The sequence below is a fragment of the Misgurnus anguillicaudatus genome, chromosome 8 (genome assembly GCF_027580225.2).
Source record: "Misgurnus anguillicaudatus chromosome 8, ASM2758022v2, whole genome shotgun sequence".
Taxonomy (NCBI): Eukaryota; Metazoa; Chordata; class Actinopteri; order Cypriniformes; family Cobitidae; genus Misgurnus; species Misgurnus anguillicaudatus.
Window position 1 is genome coordinate 28,836,484 of NC_073344.2, and position 19,952 is coordinate 28,856,435.

Genomic DNA, 19,952 nt, shown 5'->3' on the forward strand with positions numbered 1-19,952 from the left:
GAGCACGCCAAAATGTGTTTGAGCCTGTATCTTCGCAAAACTTTTGCGTATTAATATGAGACTTGGTATATGTCATAACAGTGATGACCTGAGGGTGCATGCACCATTTCGTCACACTGCCCCCTACTGGTCACGAGATATAAAAAATGTCTATTTTTGCTTATAACTACTACAAACTTAAATGTAAAATTATGAGAGTGGTTTGTTAGATTTCGTCAGGCACGCAGAGTCAAACGATACCACATGGTTTTTGGTCGGCCATTTTGTGTGTTGGCCATTTTGATTTTTTTCTTTAAGTTCAAGTATTTTATAAACGCAATTCCGTATTGTTATGAAACTAGGTACGGTTCATCAGCAACATGTTCTGGGAGGACTTGTAAACTTTTCGGCGCCCCCTAGTGGTCAATAGATTTGAAGCTATATCTCTGCATCTCTTTATCGTATTTACACCAAATTTGGTGGGTGTCATCACAATCAAGACCTGAATCACAATTTATTTTTTGGTCAGTGCCCCCTAGTGGTCAAGTCATTTAAGGCTATATCTCTGCATCTCTTTATTGTATTTACACCAAATTTGGTGGGTGTCATCACAATCAAGTCCTGAGTCACAATTTATTTTTTGGTCAGTGCCCCCTAGTGGTCAAGTCATTTAAGGCTATATCTCTGCATCTCTTTATTGTATTTACACCAAATTTGGTGGGTGTCATCACAATCAAGACCTGAGTCACAATTTATTGTTTGGTCAGTGCCCCCTAGTGGTCAAGTCATTTAAGGCTATATCTCCGTATCGCTTTATTGTATTTACACTAAATTTGGTATGTGTCATCACAGTCATGGCCTGAGGCACCATCTATTGTTTCGGCACAGTACCGCCTAGTGGTCTCAAGTTACAAAAAAAATAGCTATTTTTTTCGTTAAACTAATGCAAACTTAGATCTTAAATCATGACAGTCATCAGGTATGAATCATTTTTTGCCATGTTTGGCTTGACCCCGGTATCGCTGCTTGCAGCTATATTTATCTGTACTGCCGTTTTATCATCCTAGAAGTGCCTTTATTTGTATTTCTTGCTGATGCGTGTTAGTGTATTGACAGCACTACATCACGACATCGGTGACGTGCATGATGCATGAAGGAAACCAAATGTATTGGGCTGTTTTTAGCTCCTGTAAGTCAAAAACTGCAGAAGTGAATGAAGAGATGTATTTTATTGTTTTCTGTAAGCACACTGGACTCATGATGTACAAACACTGATGTGAAACGTTCAGGTGAAAGTAATTCATTGAATATGTACATGCTGTATATACAGATAGATTTGTAACAGTAAATCTTAAGTTAAAATGTGATTTTATGTCTAGTGCTTTATGTTATGTTTAATATGGGTGAAAGAAAGTGTCAAAAGTGGAAATTTGCTATTCACTTTTATGTCTTGAGTATATGAAGATCATGTCATTTTTATACAAGGTGTCAAATAGGAAACACAAACACTCCGACTGAAAGTTCACAGATCCTTGTGGCTGGTCCAGTATCTTCTGACCCAGTCCAGACCCGCCTCTGTGGAGCGCTGGAGAACCAGTTTTGCACATTAAAAAAACATTGTGTTATTTAAGATGTTGTATTACACTGCAAGAAATGATTTTCAAGAAAAAAATTGTTAGTATTTTTGTCTTGTTTTCAGTAAAAATATTGAAAAATTCTTAAATTAAGATGCTTTTCTTGATGTGCAAAATGACCCGAGAAAATAAGTCTAGTTTTTAGACCAAAAATATGAAATATAAGTGATTTTGTGCATAAAACAAGCAAAAAAAATCTGCCAATGGGGCAAGCAAATTTTGCTTGAATTTTGTGTTTAAGAAAAATTTTCAAGATTTGTTGCTTACCCCATTGGCAGATTTTCTTTGCTTGTTTTATGCACAAAATCACTTAAATTTCATATTTTTGGTCTAAAAACTAGACTTATTTTCTCGGGTCATTTTGCACATCAAGAAAAAGCATGTTAATTTAAGAATTTTTTATATTTTTACTGAATACTAAGAATTTTTTATGTCAGTACTCACGCTGGGGTTTGTATTCACATCCGATATAACCCTGATAGTCCAGTTCCTCCAGCAGTTTAAAAAGATACGAGAAATTCAGCTCTCCATCGCTGTCTGGTTCATGACGGTCAGGGACTTGAGCGATCTGGATGTGACCTGCCATGGTGTCAAAACACGCTTACACTGAAACAGTTTATAATATCTACTATAGGTTAACTCTTTTTCCGCCATTGACAAGTTATCTCATCAATTAAGAGAAAATGCTTCCCTGCCAATGACGAGTTTTTATGGCAATCTATATTTCCGCTATTATCCACTAGGTGGCGATCTTATCCAACTTATAAAACACTTAAGCATCTACGGATCCAAAAACAGTAAAAAATCTGTGTACGTTTTGATCATCGCTCTGAATCTGATCTCTATCAAATGTCATTTACACATGTTTTTTAAGAAATCAAACCATATTTGAGAGGTGATAAAAGAGAACAAATGAAGGTAGTATTTGACGTGTTTGTTTAAAAGCAGAGGGTCTGTTCTTTCATTTGATGTATTTGTATGTTTAAGTATTTAAAGAACAAAATGTTCTGGAAAGCATTAAACTTTTGTGAAAACCATAAAAAATGCTTGCGGGAAAAGAGTTAAAATAGTTATTATCACAGCAAAAACAGTTCACAATAGAAGGAAATATTACTGAATGCTTATTATAAAATGTTACATTTCAGTCCTTGATTCTGATTGGCCAATAGCTGGGGTTTATTTATGATAAAACATCTAATTTTATGCTGAGTTTACACCAGCCGCGGTAGAGGCGTGAAGCACGAATGATTTCAATGTTAAGTCAATGTGAAAACGCGTTGATGCGCGTCTGGAGGCGCGGCACGGAAGACGCAATTACACCTCATTCACACGTCTAGTTGGAGCGAATGGCACTTTTTGTGCATTTTGCATTTTATGCGAATTTGCGGCTAACGCCAGAGTTGAAAATTTTTAACTTTGACGGAATTTTGTGCCATGTTAAAGCAACACTATGTAGTTTTTTTACCTTTAAATAATGTCTCTAAAATTATTTCAGTGATAGAACAACTTTTAACTGGACAAATTGTACTGTTGCTGCAACCTGAGCAGCCTCCTAGCTGCTACAAGCACGCTATGAAAGTGTCGGTGGAGGGTAGAGCACACAGCCCCGCCCCTCCCCCTGCCTGCAGAAGAGTGTCTGATACCAGGCACTGTTGCGCTTTTCAACCACATGGGGGAGCTGTAAGTCATTTTTACATGGAAACTACATAGTGTTGCTTTAACCAATCAGGAGCCTGCTTGCTGCTATGGCGGCAGCCCCGCCCGGCGGAGAGTCACTCATTCAACCTGAAGGAACGCTTGATATTGTCCGAAGCAGTCACCAGGAGCTATACGACGCAAGTTCTTATTTCTATAGAGACAGGAATTAAAAGGACCCCGCTTGGAAGAGTGTCAGTGAGGACATTGGCTAACCTGGTAAGTTGTAAATACACATTTCACTTTTGAGTCACGTGACGTTTATCTACCCGCACCTTATATTTTCCCCCTATAAGTAAGGTTACCAAATACAAACTGGTAACTCTCTCAATAAATGCACAATCAACATCAGTCATCTTGCAAACAAACAACCGCATGGCACTTGCCCCTCCCACAAGAAGCGGATTTTGCCTCTGACGCGCGTCAAATGCTTGCTTTTTCCGCGCGTCTACTTTGCTCTAGACGCGCAAACTGTTCAAGCAGTTGGTGTAAACGCGGCATTAGCAATGTAAACATATGTGAATCATTTTGTTGCTCAGGGACTATTTTTTCCAGCAGAGGGAAGACTTTTAGCATTTACTTCATGAATGTTTTGTTGATACATATAATATGAACTAAAAAAAATTATAGCCCACTTATCCTCAGCCAATCACGTCCTGTGTCTCTTAAACTTTTTCGGCGCGCATCCCTTTGTGCCCACTCCAAAGAAAATGTATGACACAAACCTTCTAATACTTAAAATTTGAATTAAACAAAACATTTTAAATGATACAATGTAGTGCTGTTGGTTAGTATCCTTATTTTTCTGAGATTTAATTACACAGAATTTATGATAAATTAATGCATAAATTAAAACTTTGCACAATCTCCAGTTTGAGAAGCAATGCTTTATATGACAGGTGATGTAATGCTGCGTTTAGACCAGCCACGGTAGAAGCGTCAAGCACAAGTGATTTCAATGTTAAGTCAATTTGAAGATGCGTTGATGCGCTTCTGGAGGTCTCGCGGCACGAATGAGGCGTTTAGAACGACAGACGCAATTTCACCTCATTTGCGCGAATTGAGAGTTGCTGTGGGAAACGCGTGAGTTGAAAATTTAAACTTTGGTGGAAAAACGTGCCGCGTTAACCAATCAGGAGCTTGCTCTAGTAGTGAAGTGATTACAGAAAGTGAGCGCAGAAGCCCCTCCCATGATGCGAATTTCTGTGTGAATGTCTCGATGACTAGAATTTCACACGCGAATGAAGCGAGTAAACCCAAAATGTTAAAATGGCAAACTAGACACTGTAGACGCGAATTTGACGCCTCAAACACGGCTAGTGTGAACCCACAGTTAGAGTGCCTCATGACATCATCTGAAATCGAAAAGTATTTCATAGACGGAGCAAGTAATTTCATTTTAAGTTAGTTAACTGGGTTATAGTTGACTTGCCTGTCATTGGTAAATATTTCCGTATATTTTGTGTTAAGTTGCCATCCATGATCTGCCAATGAAAGATGTCCTAGAATAAGGGAGCAGAAGAGACTTTTATAATCTACACATCTGCTTTTCTTTCACATTGCACTTGATCGTGTGATTATAACTGTGGCTTTATCGTCAGACGGACATGACCAGACAACATTTCTGAAGCAGTCACATCTGTGAGAAGCTTTCAGTGTCCCTGCAGTTTGTCCCCAAACATCATTTATTTAAGAAATCAGAAAGCACTGGAAAAGCACGACATGACTGTTTTATAATTACTGTGTAGATCATTTAAAATAACTTCACGTCATCTATTGAGTACAAACACAGGTTTAAATCAGCAGTAGCATGAAACAACAGGTAGATGAATAATAGTACAAATCATGTTTCTCATTAAAGTTTCAGTGTGGTTGTCAGTGAATGTCTGCAAGTGAAAATTGGGAGTATTTTTTTCTGACAGTGTAACTAACATAAATAATGCATTAATAAATAAGTTTCATGTGAATGTAGCAGACGTACCATTTGTAGTTTGATGTTGGGGTGACCGACTTTCTGTAGAATCCCAGCGGCTACAGAAAGTTACAATAAGAAGAAAAACAGTCATTTGTAAATAAAACAAACCTACATCTTTGGAACGACACAAATGAAATATTTACCTTGATGTGGTGAGTCGAGGAAATATCGCGCATCTGTTATCCGAGTGTTGATCGGCTCAATCAATCCAAGAATTTTTTCCTACACAGAGAGGAAAATGTTTCTTAAGCACTATTCGGACAATAAGTATTTGACACATCAGCATTTTTTAGTAAGTGGGCTATTGACAAAATTTCCACCAGATGTAGCCATTAAGCCAAATATTGAATTCATACAAAGAAATCAGAACATTTAAGTATACAAGTTAAGTCATAATAAATAAAGTGAAATGACACAGGGAATGAGTATTAAACACACTTTATTTAATACTTTGTAGAAAAGCCTTTGTTGGTGATTACAGCTTCTAGACGTCTCTTGTAAGGAGAGACCAGTTGTCTGCGTTGCTCAGGAGTGATTCTGGCCCATTCTTTCACACAAATGGTCTTTAAATCTTGAATATTCCCTTGGGCCTCTTTTATAAACTATGATCTTCAGTTCCCTCCATAGATTTTCTTTGACAAGTTGATTTTCTTTCTTTGAAACCACTTCATTGTTTCCTTGGACTTGTGTTTGGGATCATTGTCTTGCTGAAATGTCCACCCTCATTTTATTTTCAGCTTTCTGGTAGGTGGCAGCAGATTTTTATCCAGAATGTCCCAGTACATTTCTCCATTCATCCTGCCTTCAATAATGTGAAGTCTGCCAGTAGCCCTTGCTGAAAAGCAGTCCCAAACCACGATGCTTCCACCCCCAAACTTAACTATTGGTATGGTGTTCTTGGGGTGGTGGGCAGAGCCTTTTCTTCTCCAAACATGTTGTGTAGAATTGACTGCCCAAAAGTTCAATTTTGCTTTCATCCGACCATACTATAGTCTCCCAATAATTCACAGCCTTCTCCAAATGCTCTTTCACAAACTTTAACCGAGCCTCAACATGCTTTTTTTGTTCAGCAATGGAGTCTTGCATAGTGAGCATGCATGGATGCCATGGCGGTTCAGTGCATTGCTTATAGTTTTCTTTGAAACAACAGTACCTGCTGATGCAAGGTCTTCCTGAAGTTCTGCCCGAGTGGTTCTTGGCGAACTCTCCTGATTATTCTTTGGACTCCTCGGACAGGGATCTTACATGGAGCACCTGATCGTGTCTGGTTTATGGTCAAGTGATGCACTTTCCATTTCCGGATAATGGCCCCCACAGTGCACACAGTAACATTCGGCATTCTGGAAATGCACCTATAACCATTCCCATCAAAATGCTTTTCAACGTTAAGATTACGAAGATTTTGAGAGAGTTATTTGCTTTTATAGAAGTCTTTCCTGTGTGCCTCCTGGGTAATGAGAAGCCTTTAGTGGCCATCAATTAGGACTAAAGCAGCTGATATCAATTAGTGCTGATAGGGGGCAGGGTTTCTCTCTCAATACTGACAGATTTCAGGTGATCTCCTGGCTTTCTATGCTATTTTGCACCTTGTTCTCTTCTGTGTTCAATACTTATTCCCTATGTCATTTCACTTTATTTATTATGACTCAACTTGTATACTTAAATGTTTGAATTCTTTGTATGAATTCAATATTTGGCTTGATGGCTACATCTAGTGGAAATTTTGTCTCAATAGCCCACTTAGAAACCCTCTTACTGATAAAAATGCTGATGTGTCAAATACGTATTTTCCCCAGTGTATCTACTGTTTTTTGACGAACACAAAGTTTTTTGGTAATTTATTTGCCGTCCGACTTAATAAAAGGGGATGAATGCAAAAGTCATTCTGCACTTCCTTTTAGATCACTGAAAAGCACCGTATGGTCACAGGCTTTGTGTTTATTCTGCACCAGAGATAAGTCTTTCTTTGCCAGCTTTTTAAACATTGACATCTTCATAACTGAAATTATGAGAAATAATGTGATCAAAGTTTCATCATTGCTCCACTACAGCGAGTGGGAGCAGATATAAATAAAGAGAAGAAAATCACAAAAACGTTTAAAATGTCTATTACCAGCAACAAGTGATAATTACAATTAAATATGTATTCAATGATATATATTTCATATACATATAATCAAGTATCCGGGGCATGTGAATTATCATATAATTAACCACACATACAGCACATTTCCAGGTGTTTCCAATTATAAACTCACACATCCATTTATCTTCATCAAATGCATTTTTAGAGTTTTATCGCGGAGGAGCCAAGCCAAATATATTTTCACAGACATGAGAAACAATTACAACCCGAATAGGGAATTTTTACGTTAGTTTTGAGAGAAAAACAGAGTCCGAATAGGCTCATCTGAAAATACACAGTGTTGCTGTTTAACAGAAAATTACAAACTTCCAGCTGTTAAAGAGCAAAACATGAGTGTTTAATGTGTGTGAGGGAGCAGCTAAAATAAATCAATCTAATATAATAGAGCATCTGAAGTGGCATATAAACAATGTAAACATACACAGAATTCACAATAAATCTGTTAAATGTCCCTGCGGTTTGTTGATTTTGGTGCAGTGAAACAAGTCAATTATTCATGAGTCTATACTGGACAAGACCCCGAGAGACTGTTTAGGATTTCTTAAAAGTCCCCCTGTGGTGAAAATCAAGTTTTTATTGGTTATATGTCTATGTGGTGTTTTAATATGCTTTAAGACAAACCATGTACAAATTCATCATTCAACACCATTGCTGAGTATTTTGAAATCATTTCGGTTTCCTACGTCACAAACCAGTCACATCAACAAGGTTGAATGAGTGGATCAGTTGTTTTATTTTTCTTGCCAAAAATGACAATGGTTTCGCTAGATAAGACCCTTATGCCTCGTTTGGAATCATTTAGAGTCCTTTGAAACTGCAATTTTAAACTTCAATCAAAACTGTTAAGTGTTGGGGTCCATTAAAGTCCATTAAAATGAGAAAAATCCTGGAATGTTTTCATCAAAAAACATAATTTATTTTCGACTGAACAAAGAAAAACATCATTTTGGATGACATGGTGGTGAGTAAATTATTTGGATTTTTTAAGAAAATGGACTAATCCTTTAAATAATTATCTCATCGTGATGATTTCAGATCACCGCAATGATTGCACATCTCTTTAAAAAACACAAGGGGGAGCTGCAGCGCCTGTATAAACGTGTCGGTATCTGATGACGCTCCTTAACTGACAGTGTAACGTGATACATTGCAAAGCCATAAATGCAGTGGAAAAAACAGCATTTAAAGAAATGCAAAACTTTGATAAGTAGTATGAACTGCCACGTAAAACATAAATTTCCAAAACAGCATTTGCAAATTTGGGGAAGTGAAGGATGCTATTCTTAATGATTTGTAAGCAATTGATTTTTTTGCAGCCACAACAGACATGTGGTCCAGTACTAATTTGACCTTAGTAGGATTGGCTACGATTTAAAGCCTGTTCTGGTATATTCAGTTTATTTTGATTGCATTTTTATTTTCAGTTATTTTTCAGACACTTTGTGTTTATTTTTTATGAAAAATGTTCAGTTTTTGAAAGATATATTAATTAAATAAGTACTTTTACATATGTGTTATAGAGCTGCAACTAACAACTATTTCTTCTGTCGACTAATGTAGCGATTATTTTTCCGAATAGTCGACTACTCTAACGACTATTTTTTATTATTAATATAGTGTTCTTTTTTTGATTAGCTATTTAATCTGTTGGATAATCTGTTTTTCTACTCCGTCTGATCTGACAGTCATTGTTTGTTTTATTGTATTTTAACACAACTGAATGCTATTTTCACATATTATCTGTTCTGTTGTCAGACATATAGGGGCGGTTTCCCAGACAGGACTAGTCCTAGACTAAAATAAATATAAGAGCTGTCCAAACTGAAAACATCTTGCACTGACATATCTTTAAATACATCAGTGCCCTTAGTTTGGCCTCAAAATGCACACAAGTAATGTTTTAGTAAGGTATGTTTGTTTAAACTAATTATATTTCCTAATTAAACTAAAGTCTTAAGCTAATCTCTGTCCAGGAAACCACCCCAAAGACTATTAAAATAGTGACTTAACATGATCCAATAACCTTGTGTTTAATCCAACCAGCTGTTACTTTAACTACTAAGTTACTAAAATCTTGATTAATAAACGCGACATCGCAGACAATTCGGCGCAAATTAAAAAATTGCCATTACACAGAGTTACTACAGAAGGCATGCGCGGGCATAGGAGAGAGAGAGCTCACGCACAAGCACATAGAGAACCAGTGTGTGTGGGGAAAACACTGCTAACCTTTTATGATAAACTCGAATCAGTCGTCTTCTCTGTCAGTAACATCTGACGTTTACGTGAAAATGCAAGTACACAGAGGAATCCGCATGGAAAACACAGCCAACTTTTAATTCTTTCACTGTGTCATGTATGAGAGGCGCTGTCTAGGGGCTTCACGCAGAGAGAGAGAGAGAGAGCGCACAAGAGAGGCACCACCGAGCGCTCACAACAATAAATGAAGCCGTTTTAGATGAAAATAAAAATGTAAATGTTGCGACCATTGTTGATTTTGTGTCGCACACAAACAAATCAATGTATGGAAAACACTGCCATTACGCGAGATGAATGTAAACAGCGTGACGCTTCGACGCATTTTACGCATGTCGACGTATTTTCGTAGTCTACGTAATCGATGAAGTCGACGCGTCGTTGCAGCACTAATGTGTTATGTGTATTTATATTTACTGCCAGGTAAACCTTGCAAACGATTTAATTTAAATAATCACAACATGTGAAAATTATTTCATGAACAAAAAAAAAATGTGACCCGTCACGGAAACCAGGGACACAAGTCGGCAGCACAAGTTCCGAGAAAATGAGAAACAAAGTTTTTTTTTCAAAATTTGTGATTTTCGTTTTATTGGAGAATCTGTTAGTTGAGATCACGAAGAAGCCTCTCCATGTTTGAGATAGCAGTTTTTGTATATTTAAAAGCGTACATTTTGCGGTTAAAATAGGCTTGTTTTTCCAGAGTTTCTAGCGTGCAGCGGGGGGGCGTCATTGTCTGTGTATATTTACATACTGTATAAGCTTGTGTTTTCGCCTCCGCCCCCAAAGGGAACAGCGTGACTACTAAATAAGGATTGTTCGCCCAAAAATGAAAATAATGTAATTAATGACTCACCCTTATGTCGTTCTAAACTCGGAAGACCTCCGTTCATCTTCGGAATACAGTTTAAGATGTTTTAACATTAGATTTAGTCCGAGAGCTTTCTGTCCCCTTCATTGAAAATCTATGTATGGTTTCCATGTCCAGAAAGGTAATAAAAAGATCATTAAAGTAGTCCATGTGACATCAGTGGGTCAGTTTGAACGTGTTGCGGTATCGAAAATACAGTTTGGTCCAAAAATAGCAGAATTACGACTTTAATCAGCATTGTCTTCTCTTCCGGCTCGAGCGCGAAGTCACGTGACTGTAGTGACGCGGCTGCCCTGTTCCTCAGATATGTTTGCTAAGTTGTTGTTTTTTCAAGCGTATAGCGTGCGTCTCCCCAGACTGTAAAGCTCGGGCGCACAAAACAAAAGAAAAATAAAAGAAGCTGGGGCGGAACAAATAACAGTCAGCTGCATCGTACGTCAGCCGCGTCACTGATCTTATGCGGCGCCGCAGTCGGATGACGTCAAACTACCGCGAGAGCTCCTCAAGAAATCTTTCGGAGTAGTTTAATTTCGAGTCGCTCTCGCGGTACTTTGTCGTCATCTCTTTGTCAGTTCCTGCAGCGCAGCATGAGTCCAAACACACAGAATTTACATAGAGATTGTTGAATTCATTATATAATTGGCTACATGTTTTGTTTATCAATATTTTCCATGAAGTCATTGGCTGATGGAGGAACGAGCGAGCGATTGGTAACATCTCTAAAGGACGTCACGTTTTCGACGGCGCTGTTTGAATGATCTGTTATACTACCTATAAAATAAAAACTTAACTTTGAAGGCGGGTTCACGTGTTTAACGGAGTGTAATCATATACCCTTACATGTTACGATGTAAATAGTCCTCAGATTGTATATTATGTTGTATTACTAGACATTCATGCAAAATCTGATGTCAACAATATAGACTATACATCGTTATTTCACGGATTATACGCATTTGTGGACAAAATGGTCATTGGATAATCTGAAACAGACTGGATTCGAGTTGTGATCAACACAAAGGTAAAAAGTCAATGTTTATTTTTGCATGTTGTCATTTGGACTTCTGTCATAAAATACTACATGATGCTAGAACATCAGTATCTCAAAACGGCTTTACAGAGGGTATGGCTTAGCTTAATGAGATGTAAATGAGCCCTATTGTCTCCCCCAGTTGGAAAGAAGAGTCTCTTTCGTCTCGATTTTCTCGGTTTGAGTATTTCTGAGTTCCTATATTCAAATGGCCACAACTTCTCCATATGTTATCAGATTTCCATGTGTTACACATCGTTGGAAAGCTTAGAAACTGCACTTTCAGAATCTGTGAATAACTCAAAATGGCCCAGATCCGACTTGTGTCCCTACTTTCCGTGACTGGTCACAAATGTATGAGAATTAAAAGTCAAGGCAATAAAACAGATAATTAATCAACATAATTGTCACAATTTATCAGTCAATTAACCGCCAAATTTCATAATCGTGACAGACCTAGGGGGCTTATTCACATATTCATATAATCTGAGCTGCACAATTGAGTAGAGGTGGGGACTAATTAGCATATTCATAGATCCGCGTATATACTAATGAGGCAAGGGTGTAGAGTTACATTCAAGCTGTTTCAAAGCATGAAGAAAATACTATCACAGGAAAAACTTTTATATATACTATTATGATGCACAAATATGAGTTTTAAGGGATAAACTTATCGACTACAGGGGGACTTTAATATTTCTTTTTTGTCATGTTTAGCAGCTAGAAAAAGGGTTGGTATTGCTGAAATTCACATTGCCCGTTTAAAGAGTCATGCAACATATTGATTCTTTTACATAAACAGTGTTATTACAGCTCTGAGGTCAGTGCTCATGGCCGGACTATTGACCCAGGCTAGTCCTTTTTTACACGGAGTAAAAAAGTGAACACACAGGTCCTGGAACAGAGGCATGCATTAACCGAATATTTCTTGTAAGTGTAACCAGTGTGTGCCCCCCTTTAGTTGTCTCTCAGAGGCAAAGATCTGCATCAGTTTACGAGTTTGACTGTGCTAACCCTTAAAACAACTGAAGAGATTGGACATCTGCATTTGAAACACATCTCTTGTTTGGGTCTGAAAAAATCCAAAACAAGCTCTAAACACAAAGGTTAAGCTTCTCTGCTGAAACTAAAAACATATTTTTGTCCCTCTGCCAAGCGTCGCATTACAGTGTGCAGTAAGTGTTGGGTGATCACCTTTGAGAGGACACCTGCCGCATGTTTCAGGTTCTGCACAAAGGTGTCCTCCATCTCCATGGCAACAGCGGTGCGGTCCACCTCCGCAGGCACTCTCCCGGCCATCAAGTGGATCCTGAAGAGAAACATTAGCAGAAGTTTATCTCAGCAGAGGTAAAATACAGTTAAACATCTGTTGGGTTAAGTCTGGCCTGCGAAATCGCATCTGACTGAGATGCCGAGCTTCCCATCGGAGGTTGTGAATGTGTTAGATAAGACATTCAGACATCCGCTGTACCGAGACACCCGCGGGGAAAGTTTCTTTCAGCGCGCTTGAAACCATTTTAGCGAGCGACAGCGTGAACCTTCAAGTCTAGACTTTCATCTTGCATTTTGTATTGCGATGTGAACCTTGTGCTTTGTTTCCCATTATATCAGCTTCGAGTGGGAGGTGATGTTTTACGCTTTACATAATACAGATGGAGCATGAAAACTTATGGTAATGGAGCGCGGTGAATATAAATCAAGCCTCTGTAATATTTATATTATGCATTAAATGCATTAGGATGTGTCACCTGCTGCAGTCCAGGGCTTTAGCGTACTCTACTGCCAGATCCAAACCTCGTCTGAATTCCTGCTCTCTCCCGGGAACGGCACCCAATCCCAAATCTCCATTCTTTAAATCTCCTGCAGGATGAAATAAATCACAAAGCAGGTAAGAAACTACATTTGCATTTCCTGAAGGAAATGTCAGCGCTTGCAAAGCAGCAAAAGGATCTTAAACAGAAGTAATAGGACTGAGGCTGTGTTTGAAATGGCATATTAGCATAACAATATCATTAACACTAAATACTATTGTACTACTACTGTAGTGTGTATAAAATAGATTTAATTTCAGTGTACATAATGCTTTAGTTTGTAATTGTACATACATATCTCAGTATTTGTGATTTGTCTTGAGTGCTTTATTTGACTGTGTAGTCCATCCGAGCAGAATTTCATCAGAGATGAATGTAAGTGGTGCTTGTTTCCCACATGATCAGAGAAAGGTCTCACCTCTTCCATTAGACATTTCTCTAGCTGAATATAAAGCACCATTACATCTATGACCAATGAACTGAACGGTCATCTATTTCAGTCCATAACAAACTCCCCGCAGAGACCTTTAACTATCACATGACAACTGAAATCCTCTCATCTCACCTGCATCTGCATTCTCTAATCAGTGTCTGTCCAGACATCCATCCATCTATTTAGTGCAATAAATTATCTATCTATCTATCTATCTATCCATCCATCTGTCTATCCATCTGTCTATCCATCTGTCTATCCATCTGTCTATCCATCTGCCTTTCCATCTGCCTTTCCATCTGCCTTTCCATCTGCCTTTCCATCTGCCTATCTATCTGCCTATCTATCTGCCTATCTATCTATCTATCTATCTATCTATCTATCTATCTATCTATCTATCTATCTATCTATCTATCTATCTATCTATCTATCTATCTATCTATCTATCTATCTATCTATCTATCTATCTATCTATCTATCCGCCTGTCTATCCATCAGCCTGTCTATCCATCAGCCTGTCTATCCATCAGCCTGTCTATCCATCTATCCATCTATCTATCTATCTATCTATCTATCTATCTATCTATCCATCTATATATCTACTTATCTAGTGAAATAATTTATCTTTCTGTCTATCATCTATCCATCTATCTATCCATCTATATATCTACTTATCTAGTGCAATAATTTATCTTTTTGTCTATCATCTATCCATCTATATATCTACTTATCTAGTGAAATAATTTATCTTTCTGTCTATCATCTATCTATCTCCCCACCTACCCATCTATCTACCCATCTATCTACCCATCTATCTATCTATCTATCTATCTATCTATCTATCTATCTATCTATCTATCTATCTATCTATCTATCTATTTACCCATCTATCTATCTACCCATCTATCTATCTACCCATCTATCTATCTACCCATCTACCTATCTACCTATCTACCTATCTATCTATCTATCTATCTATCTATCTATCTACCCATCTATCTATCTATCTATCCATCCATCCATCTGCCTATCTATCCATCTCCCTATCTATCCATCTGCCTATCTATCCATCTGCCTATCTATCCATCTGCCTATCTATCCATCTGCCTATCTATCTATCTATCTATCTATCTATCTATCTATCTATCTATCTATCTATCTATCTATCTATCTATCCGCCTGTCTATCCATCTGCCTATCCATCTATCTATCTATCTATCTGTCCATCCATCTATCTGTCTGTCTGTCTGTCTATCCATCTATCTACTTATCTAGTGCAATAATTTATCTTTCTGTCTATCATCCATCCATCCATCGCCTGTCTATCCATCTGCCTGTCTATCCATCTGCCTATCCATCTATCTATCTATCTATCTATCTATCTATCTATCTATCTATCTATCTATCTATCGCAATGATTTATCTATCTGTCCATCCATCTATCTGTCTGTCTTTCTATCTACCTACCTATCTATGTATCTATCTATCTATCTATCTAGTGCAATAATTAATCTATCTGTCTATCATCTATCCATCCACCCATTTCTCTCCCTGTCTGTCTATCTACAGTATTGTTCAAAATAATAGCAGTACAATGTGACTAACCAGAATAATCAAGGTTTTTAGTATATTTTTTATTGCTACGTGGCAAACAAGTTACCAGTAGGTTCAGTAGATTCTCAGAAAACAAATAAGACCCAGCATTCATGATATGCACGCTCTTAAGGCTGTGCAATTGGGCGATTAGTTGAAAGGGGTGTGTTCAAAAAAATAGCAGTGTGGCATTCAATCACTGAGGTCATCAATTTTGTGAAGAAACAGGTGTGAATCAGGTGGCCCCTATTTAAGGATGAAGCCAACACTTGTTGAACATGCATTTGAAAGCTGAGAAAACGGGTCGTTCAAGACATTGTTCAGAAGAACAGCGTACTTTGATTAAAAAGTTGATTGGAGAGGGGAAAACCTATAAAGAGGTGCAAAAAATGATAGGCTGTTCAGCTAAAATGATCTCCAATGCCTTAAAATGGAGAGCAAAACCAGAGAGACGTGGAAGAAAACGGAAGACAACCATCAAAATGGATAGAAGAATAACCAGAATGGCAAAGGCTCAGCCAATGATAACCTCCAGGATGATCAAAGACAGTCTGGAGTTACCTGTAAGTACTGTGACAGTTAGAAGACGTCTGTGTGAAGCTAATCTATTTTCAAGAATCCCCCGCAAAGTCCCTCTGTTAAAAAAAAGGCATGTGCAGAAGAGGTTACAATTTGCCAAAGAACACATCAACTGGCCTAAAGAGAAATGGAGGAACATTTTGTGGACTGATGAGAGTAAAATTGTTCTTTTTGGGTCCAAGGGCCACAGGTAGTTTGTGAGAGGACCCCCAAACTCTGAATTCAAGCCACAGTACACAGTGAAGACAGTGAAGCATGGAGGTGCAAGCATCATGATATGAGCATGTTTCTCCTACTATGGTGTTGGGCCTATTTATCGCATACCAGGGATCATGGATCAGTTTGCATATGTTAAAATACTTGAAGAGGTCATGTTGCCTTATGCTAAAGAGGACATGCCCTTGAAATGGTTGTTTCAACAAGACAATGACCCAAAACACACTAGTAAACGGGCAAAGTCTTGGTTCCAAACCAACAAAATTAATGTTATGGAGTGCCCAGCCCAATCTCCAGACCCTAATCCAATTGAGAACTTGTGGGGTGATATCAAAAATGCTGTAAAACCAAGAAATGTGAATGAATTGTGGAATGTTGTTAAAGAATCATGGAGTGGAATAACAGCTGAGAGGTGCCACAAGTTGGTTGACTCTATGCCACACAGATGTCAAGCAGTTTTAAAAAAACTGTGGTCATACAACTAAATATTAGTTTAGTGATTCACAGCATTGCTAAATCCCAGAAAAAAAAATGTTTGTACAAAATAGTTTTGAGTTTGTACAGTGAAAGGTAGACACTGCTATTTTTTTGAACACACCCCTTTCAACTAATTGCCCAATTGCACAGCCTTAAGAGCGTGCATATCATGAATGCTGGGTCTTGTTTGTTTTCTGAGAATCTACTGAACCTACTGGTAACTTGTTTGCCACGTAGCAATAAAAAATATACTAAAAACCTTGATTATTCTGGTTAGTCACATTGTACTGCTATTATTTTGAACAAGACTGTATCTATCTAGTGCAATAATTTATCTATCTATCTATCATTATCCGTCTGTCTATTTATCTATCTATCTATCTGCATGCCTATCTGTCTATATATCCATCTATCTATACATCCTGCTGTCTGTTTATATGCAGACAGCAGACAACTCCTGGCCGTACCTGCACCGGAGCTGAAGACTTTGGCGCGGATCTGGCCCAGAGTCGTCTGGGATATACGCACTGGGGTAGTGCAGGGTATACGCAGGTATACAGAGTATACTCACTGCTTGATTTGATGGCATAGGGTATACCCACTTCTACTTTAAAAAATGGGAGCATAAATTAAGAGTATACCCACTTCTCCAGGCACCACTACACCATTGGATATACCCTGCTTTCTATACATCCATCTATCTATGGATCTATCTATTTAACTATTAAAAAAAACTCCACATTGTTGTTTTATATGCATTACAGTAATGCATACACTTTATTGTTTTCTTAACCCTGTAAGACCCACGGTTGCAAATTTACAACATCACTTTTAACAATAAAAAAAATGCCTGCAAATGTTTTTTTCCTCTCAAAACCACATTTACATAGTTAATGGGTCCTATTGTTTGTCCTCACAATCCTATTGGATAGAAGAAGTGTTTATAGGTCCGGTCATCTGGCAATGAACTCACTCTACCTGCAAACTTCCCGCTGAGCTCATCTCCTTTTTTTGCATGACTGGATTTGTCAGGATTAAAGTAAGTAACATTGCTTAAATATTTTTTTGGGTGTTTATTACAATGTCTAGAACATGTACATATTTAGTTATTTTGGAAAACTTTCATCAAATTTGATTTAGAGCTTGTTATGTCTATGTTGTAATTCTACAACGTTGGGTCAGAGTGGTAGTCAAAATACCCTGTGCACCTTACACATTACATAAGGACACTGCACTTTTCAAATGATCACAAATTGAAAAATAAATGTAGTAGAAATGTAGTGTTACATGATTAATTGTAACTAAGCTCTAAATGTGTTTTTCTGTTAATTGTTTTACTTAGTTTAGCTTAGACCATTATTAAACACATGAAAAAATGTTATGGGATATTTGAAACTTCAGCATCTATAGCAGTATTTGAAACTCCCTGTATCTTTGTAGTTTTTTTGTTTGTTTTTTAACTTCTAAATGATCCTGAGCCATTTTTTCTCAATGTTGCCCAAGCAGCTGTAAGTAGCATTAGGAGATAGAAAAACAGATTCTGAATGTTCTGGAATTTTTGGAATGCCTGTTGCATTGTCCAGGGACAGGTGCGAATGGTCTTGAATGTGAACCTGTAAGTGCTCTGGGGGGATGCATGTGTTCCTTTAGTATGATAAGTAGAGAGCATAATAGGCTGTAATAGACAGTATTGTTTGAATGTAGTGAAATGTTGATTATCACTTCATTGAAATTATAATACTTATGGGCATGCTAATGGCAATACTTAGATTTCTACCCACATGGTCTACCACCCTGTCTATTCGTTCAGTTTATCTACTACAATGTAAGACCCATATGTATTATTCACATATTTAACTTCATTTTTTTTACTTTTTCCATTTCAGAATGCCACCAGCGCAGAAAGGTATTTTATTCAGTGTGCAGGATGTGATTGCTTTCAAGTGCAATGTTCGCCTGTGCTTAACAGATTAAAAGAACTGTTTTAGGGACTATCACTGTAAGTGAACACAGACTGCCTTCAAACCACAGTTTTTTTTTTACGAAAAGTTTTGTAAATATTTTTTTTCCAATATTTTTTATTAATAAATGCTTATTCATAAAACTATGATTGTTTTGTGGTTATTACTCATGATATATACTGTTATGGGGCTAAGTAAGCAATCAACCCTGCAAATGAATGCTTAAATGTTCTGTATATCTGTTCAGACAAAGTGAGTACAAACACAGAAGTTCTGCTCCCAGCAATGCCCAATGTTGCAAATTTACAACATTTTCCTAAAAACTTACTAAAACGTAAAAAATCAGAAAACTCTTTCATTTCTACATCAGAGGCCTCCTAAAACAATATCTGGGAGGTCAAAACATTTTTTGCTCATTTTTTTCTATATTTGGGTCTTACAGGGTTAAACTGTAAACTTTCGCACATCCTGCAATAATGATCAGTTTTTGTCTCTTTTTCTTACATTTTTTTCTAAATTACGATGTATTTTATGTTTATGCTGTTTTATACTTATGTAACTGTCAATTCTTCATTGTTAAGCCCCAAGACACCAAGTTAAATTCTGGTAAGTTTAGTATGAGTGCTAATCTGTCAGTAGCTAATTCATTGTGAGTGTGAGTGTGTTGTGTCTCTCCCGGTGGTGTGTTTATAAGCACAAACTCGAGTCCTGTCTCATCTTTAACTCTCTTTAGCTCCGTGATGTCTGTGTCGTAGATCCACGCCGCTTCGACCGCCTGAAAGCCCGCAGACGCGGCGGCGCGCAATCGGCGCGTGATCTCCGGGAACTCGGTGAAGAGCCATGAAATATTCGCGCCAAACTTTAACGCAGACATTTGGAACTCTGCAGCAGCACAGACTCGTACATCTGTCATAAACAGCGACTAAATAACTAACTGAGGGTACAAGGTTCAGTTTACTGCTGAGCTCTAAGCACGTGCTAATGTTTACACACTCCTGTCTGCTGAGCGGTCACGTGGTTCTGCGCATGCGCATTATCGTCAGCATTTTGATTAGATCCGATTGTTTTATTACTCGTTTGCAAAAAGGTAATTGTAATATTATTAATTATTATTGCTTGAATAATGAAAATATGACGTTTTATCATACTATTGTTTTAATAACTTTCAGACAAGGAACTTACGACGATTTTTATTCTAAGAAATTATCATCTTAAAGTACACACATCTTAAGGTGGCTTTAAGGCTACATCATTTTTAACTTTAAAACTTTGAAAAGGAAGATTACACCAAACACT

The 19,952-nt window shown here is 37.6% G+C and overlaps 1 protein-coding gene across 2 annotated transcripts; it reads right to left on the minus strand.

The window, feature by feature from the left end:
* Positions 1 to 1,189: 1,189 nt before the first annotated feature.
* Positions 1,190 to 19,669, minus strand: hyi (hydroxypyruvate isomerase). 2 transcript variants are annotated; one of them, XM_073870660.1, is made up of 8 exons: positions 19,334 to 19,669; positions 13,335 to 13,448; positions 12,781 to 12,895; positions 5,427 to 5,505; positions 5,290 to 5,339; positions 4,741 to 4,810; positions 2,057 to 2,192; positions 1,190 to 1,562 (listed from the first exon to the last, which is right to left on the minus strand). In XM_073870660.1, exons 1-8 carry the CDS (start codon positions 19,567 to 19,569, stop codon positions 1,502 to 1,504), a joined length of 861 nt encoding a protein of 286 aa, XP_073726761.1. In that variant the 5' UTR covers positions 19,570 to 19,669; the 3' UTR covers positions 1,190 to 1,501. The 2 variants fall into 2 exon arrangements, with proteins under 2 accessions (XP_073726761.1, XP_073726760.1); XM_073870659.1 differs by having other exon boundaries at positions 13,335 to 13,442; positions 19,328 to 19,668.
* Positions 19,670 to 19,952: the final 283 nt, after the last annotated feature.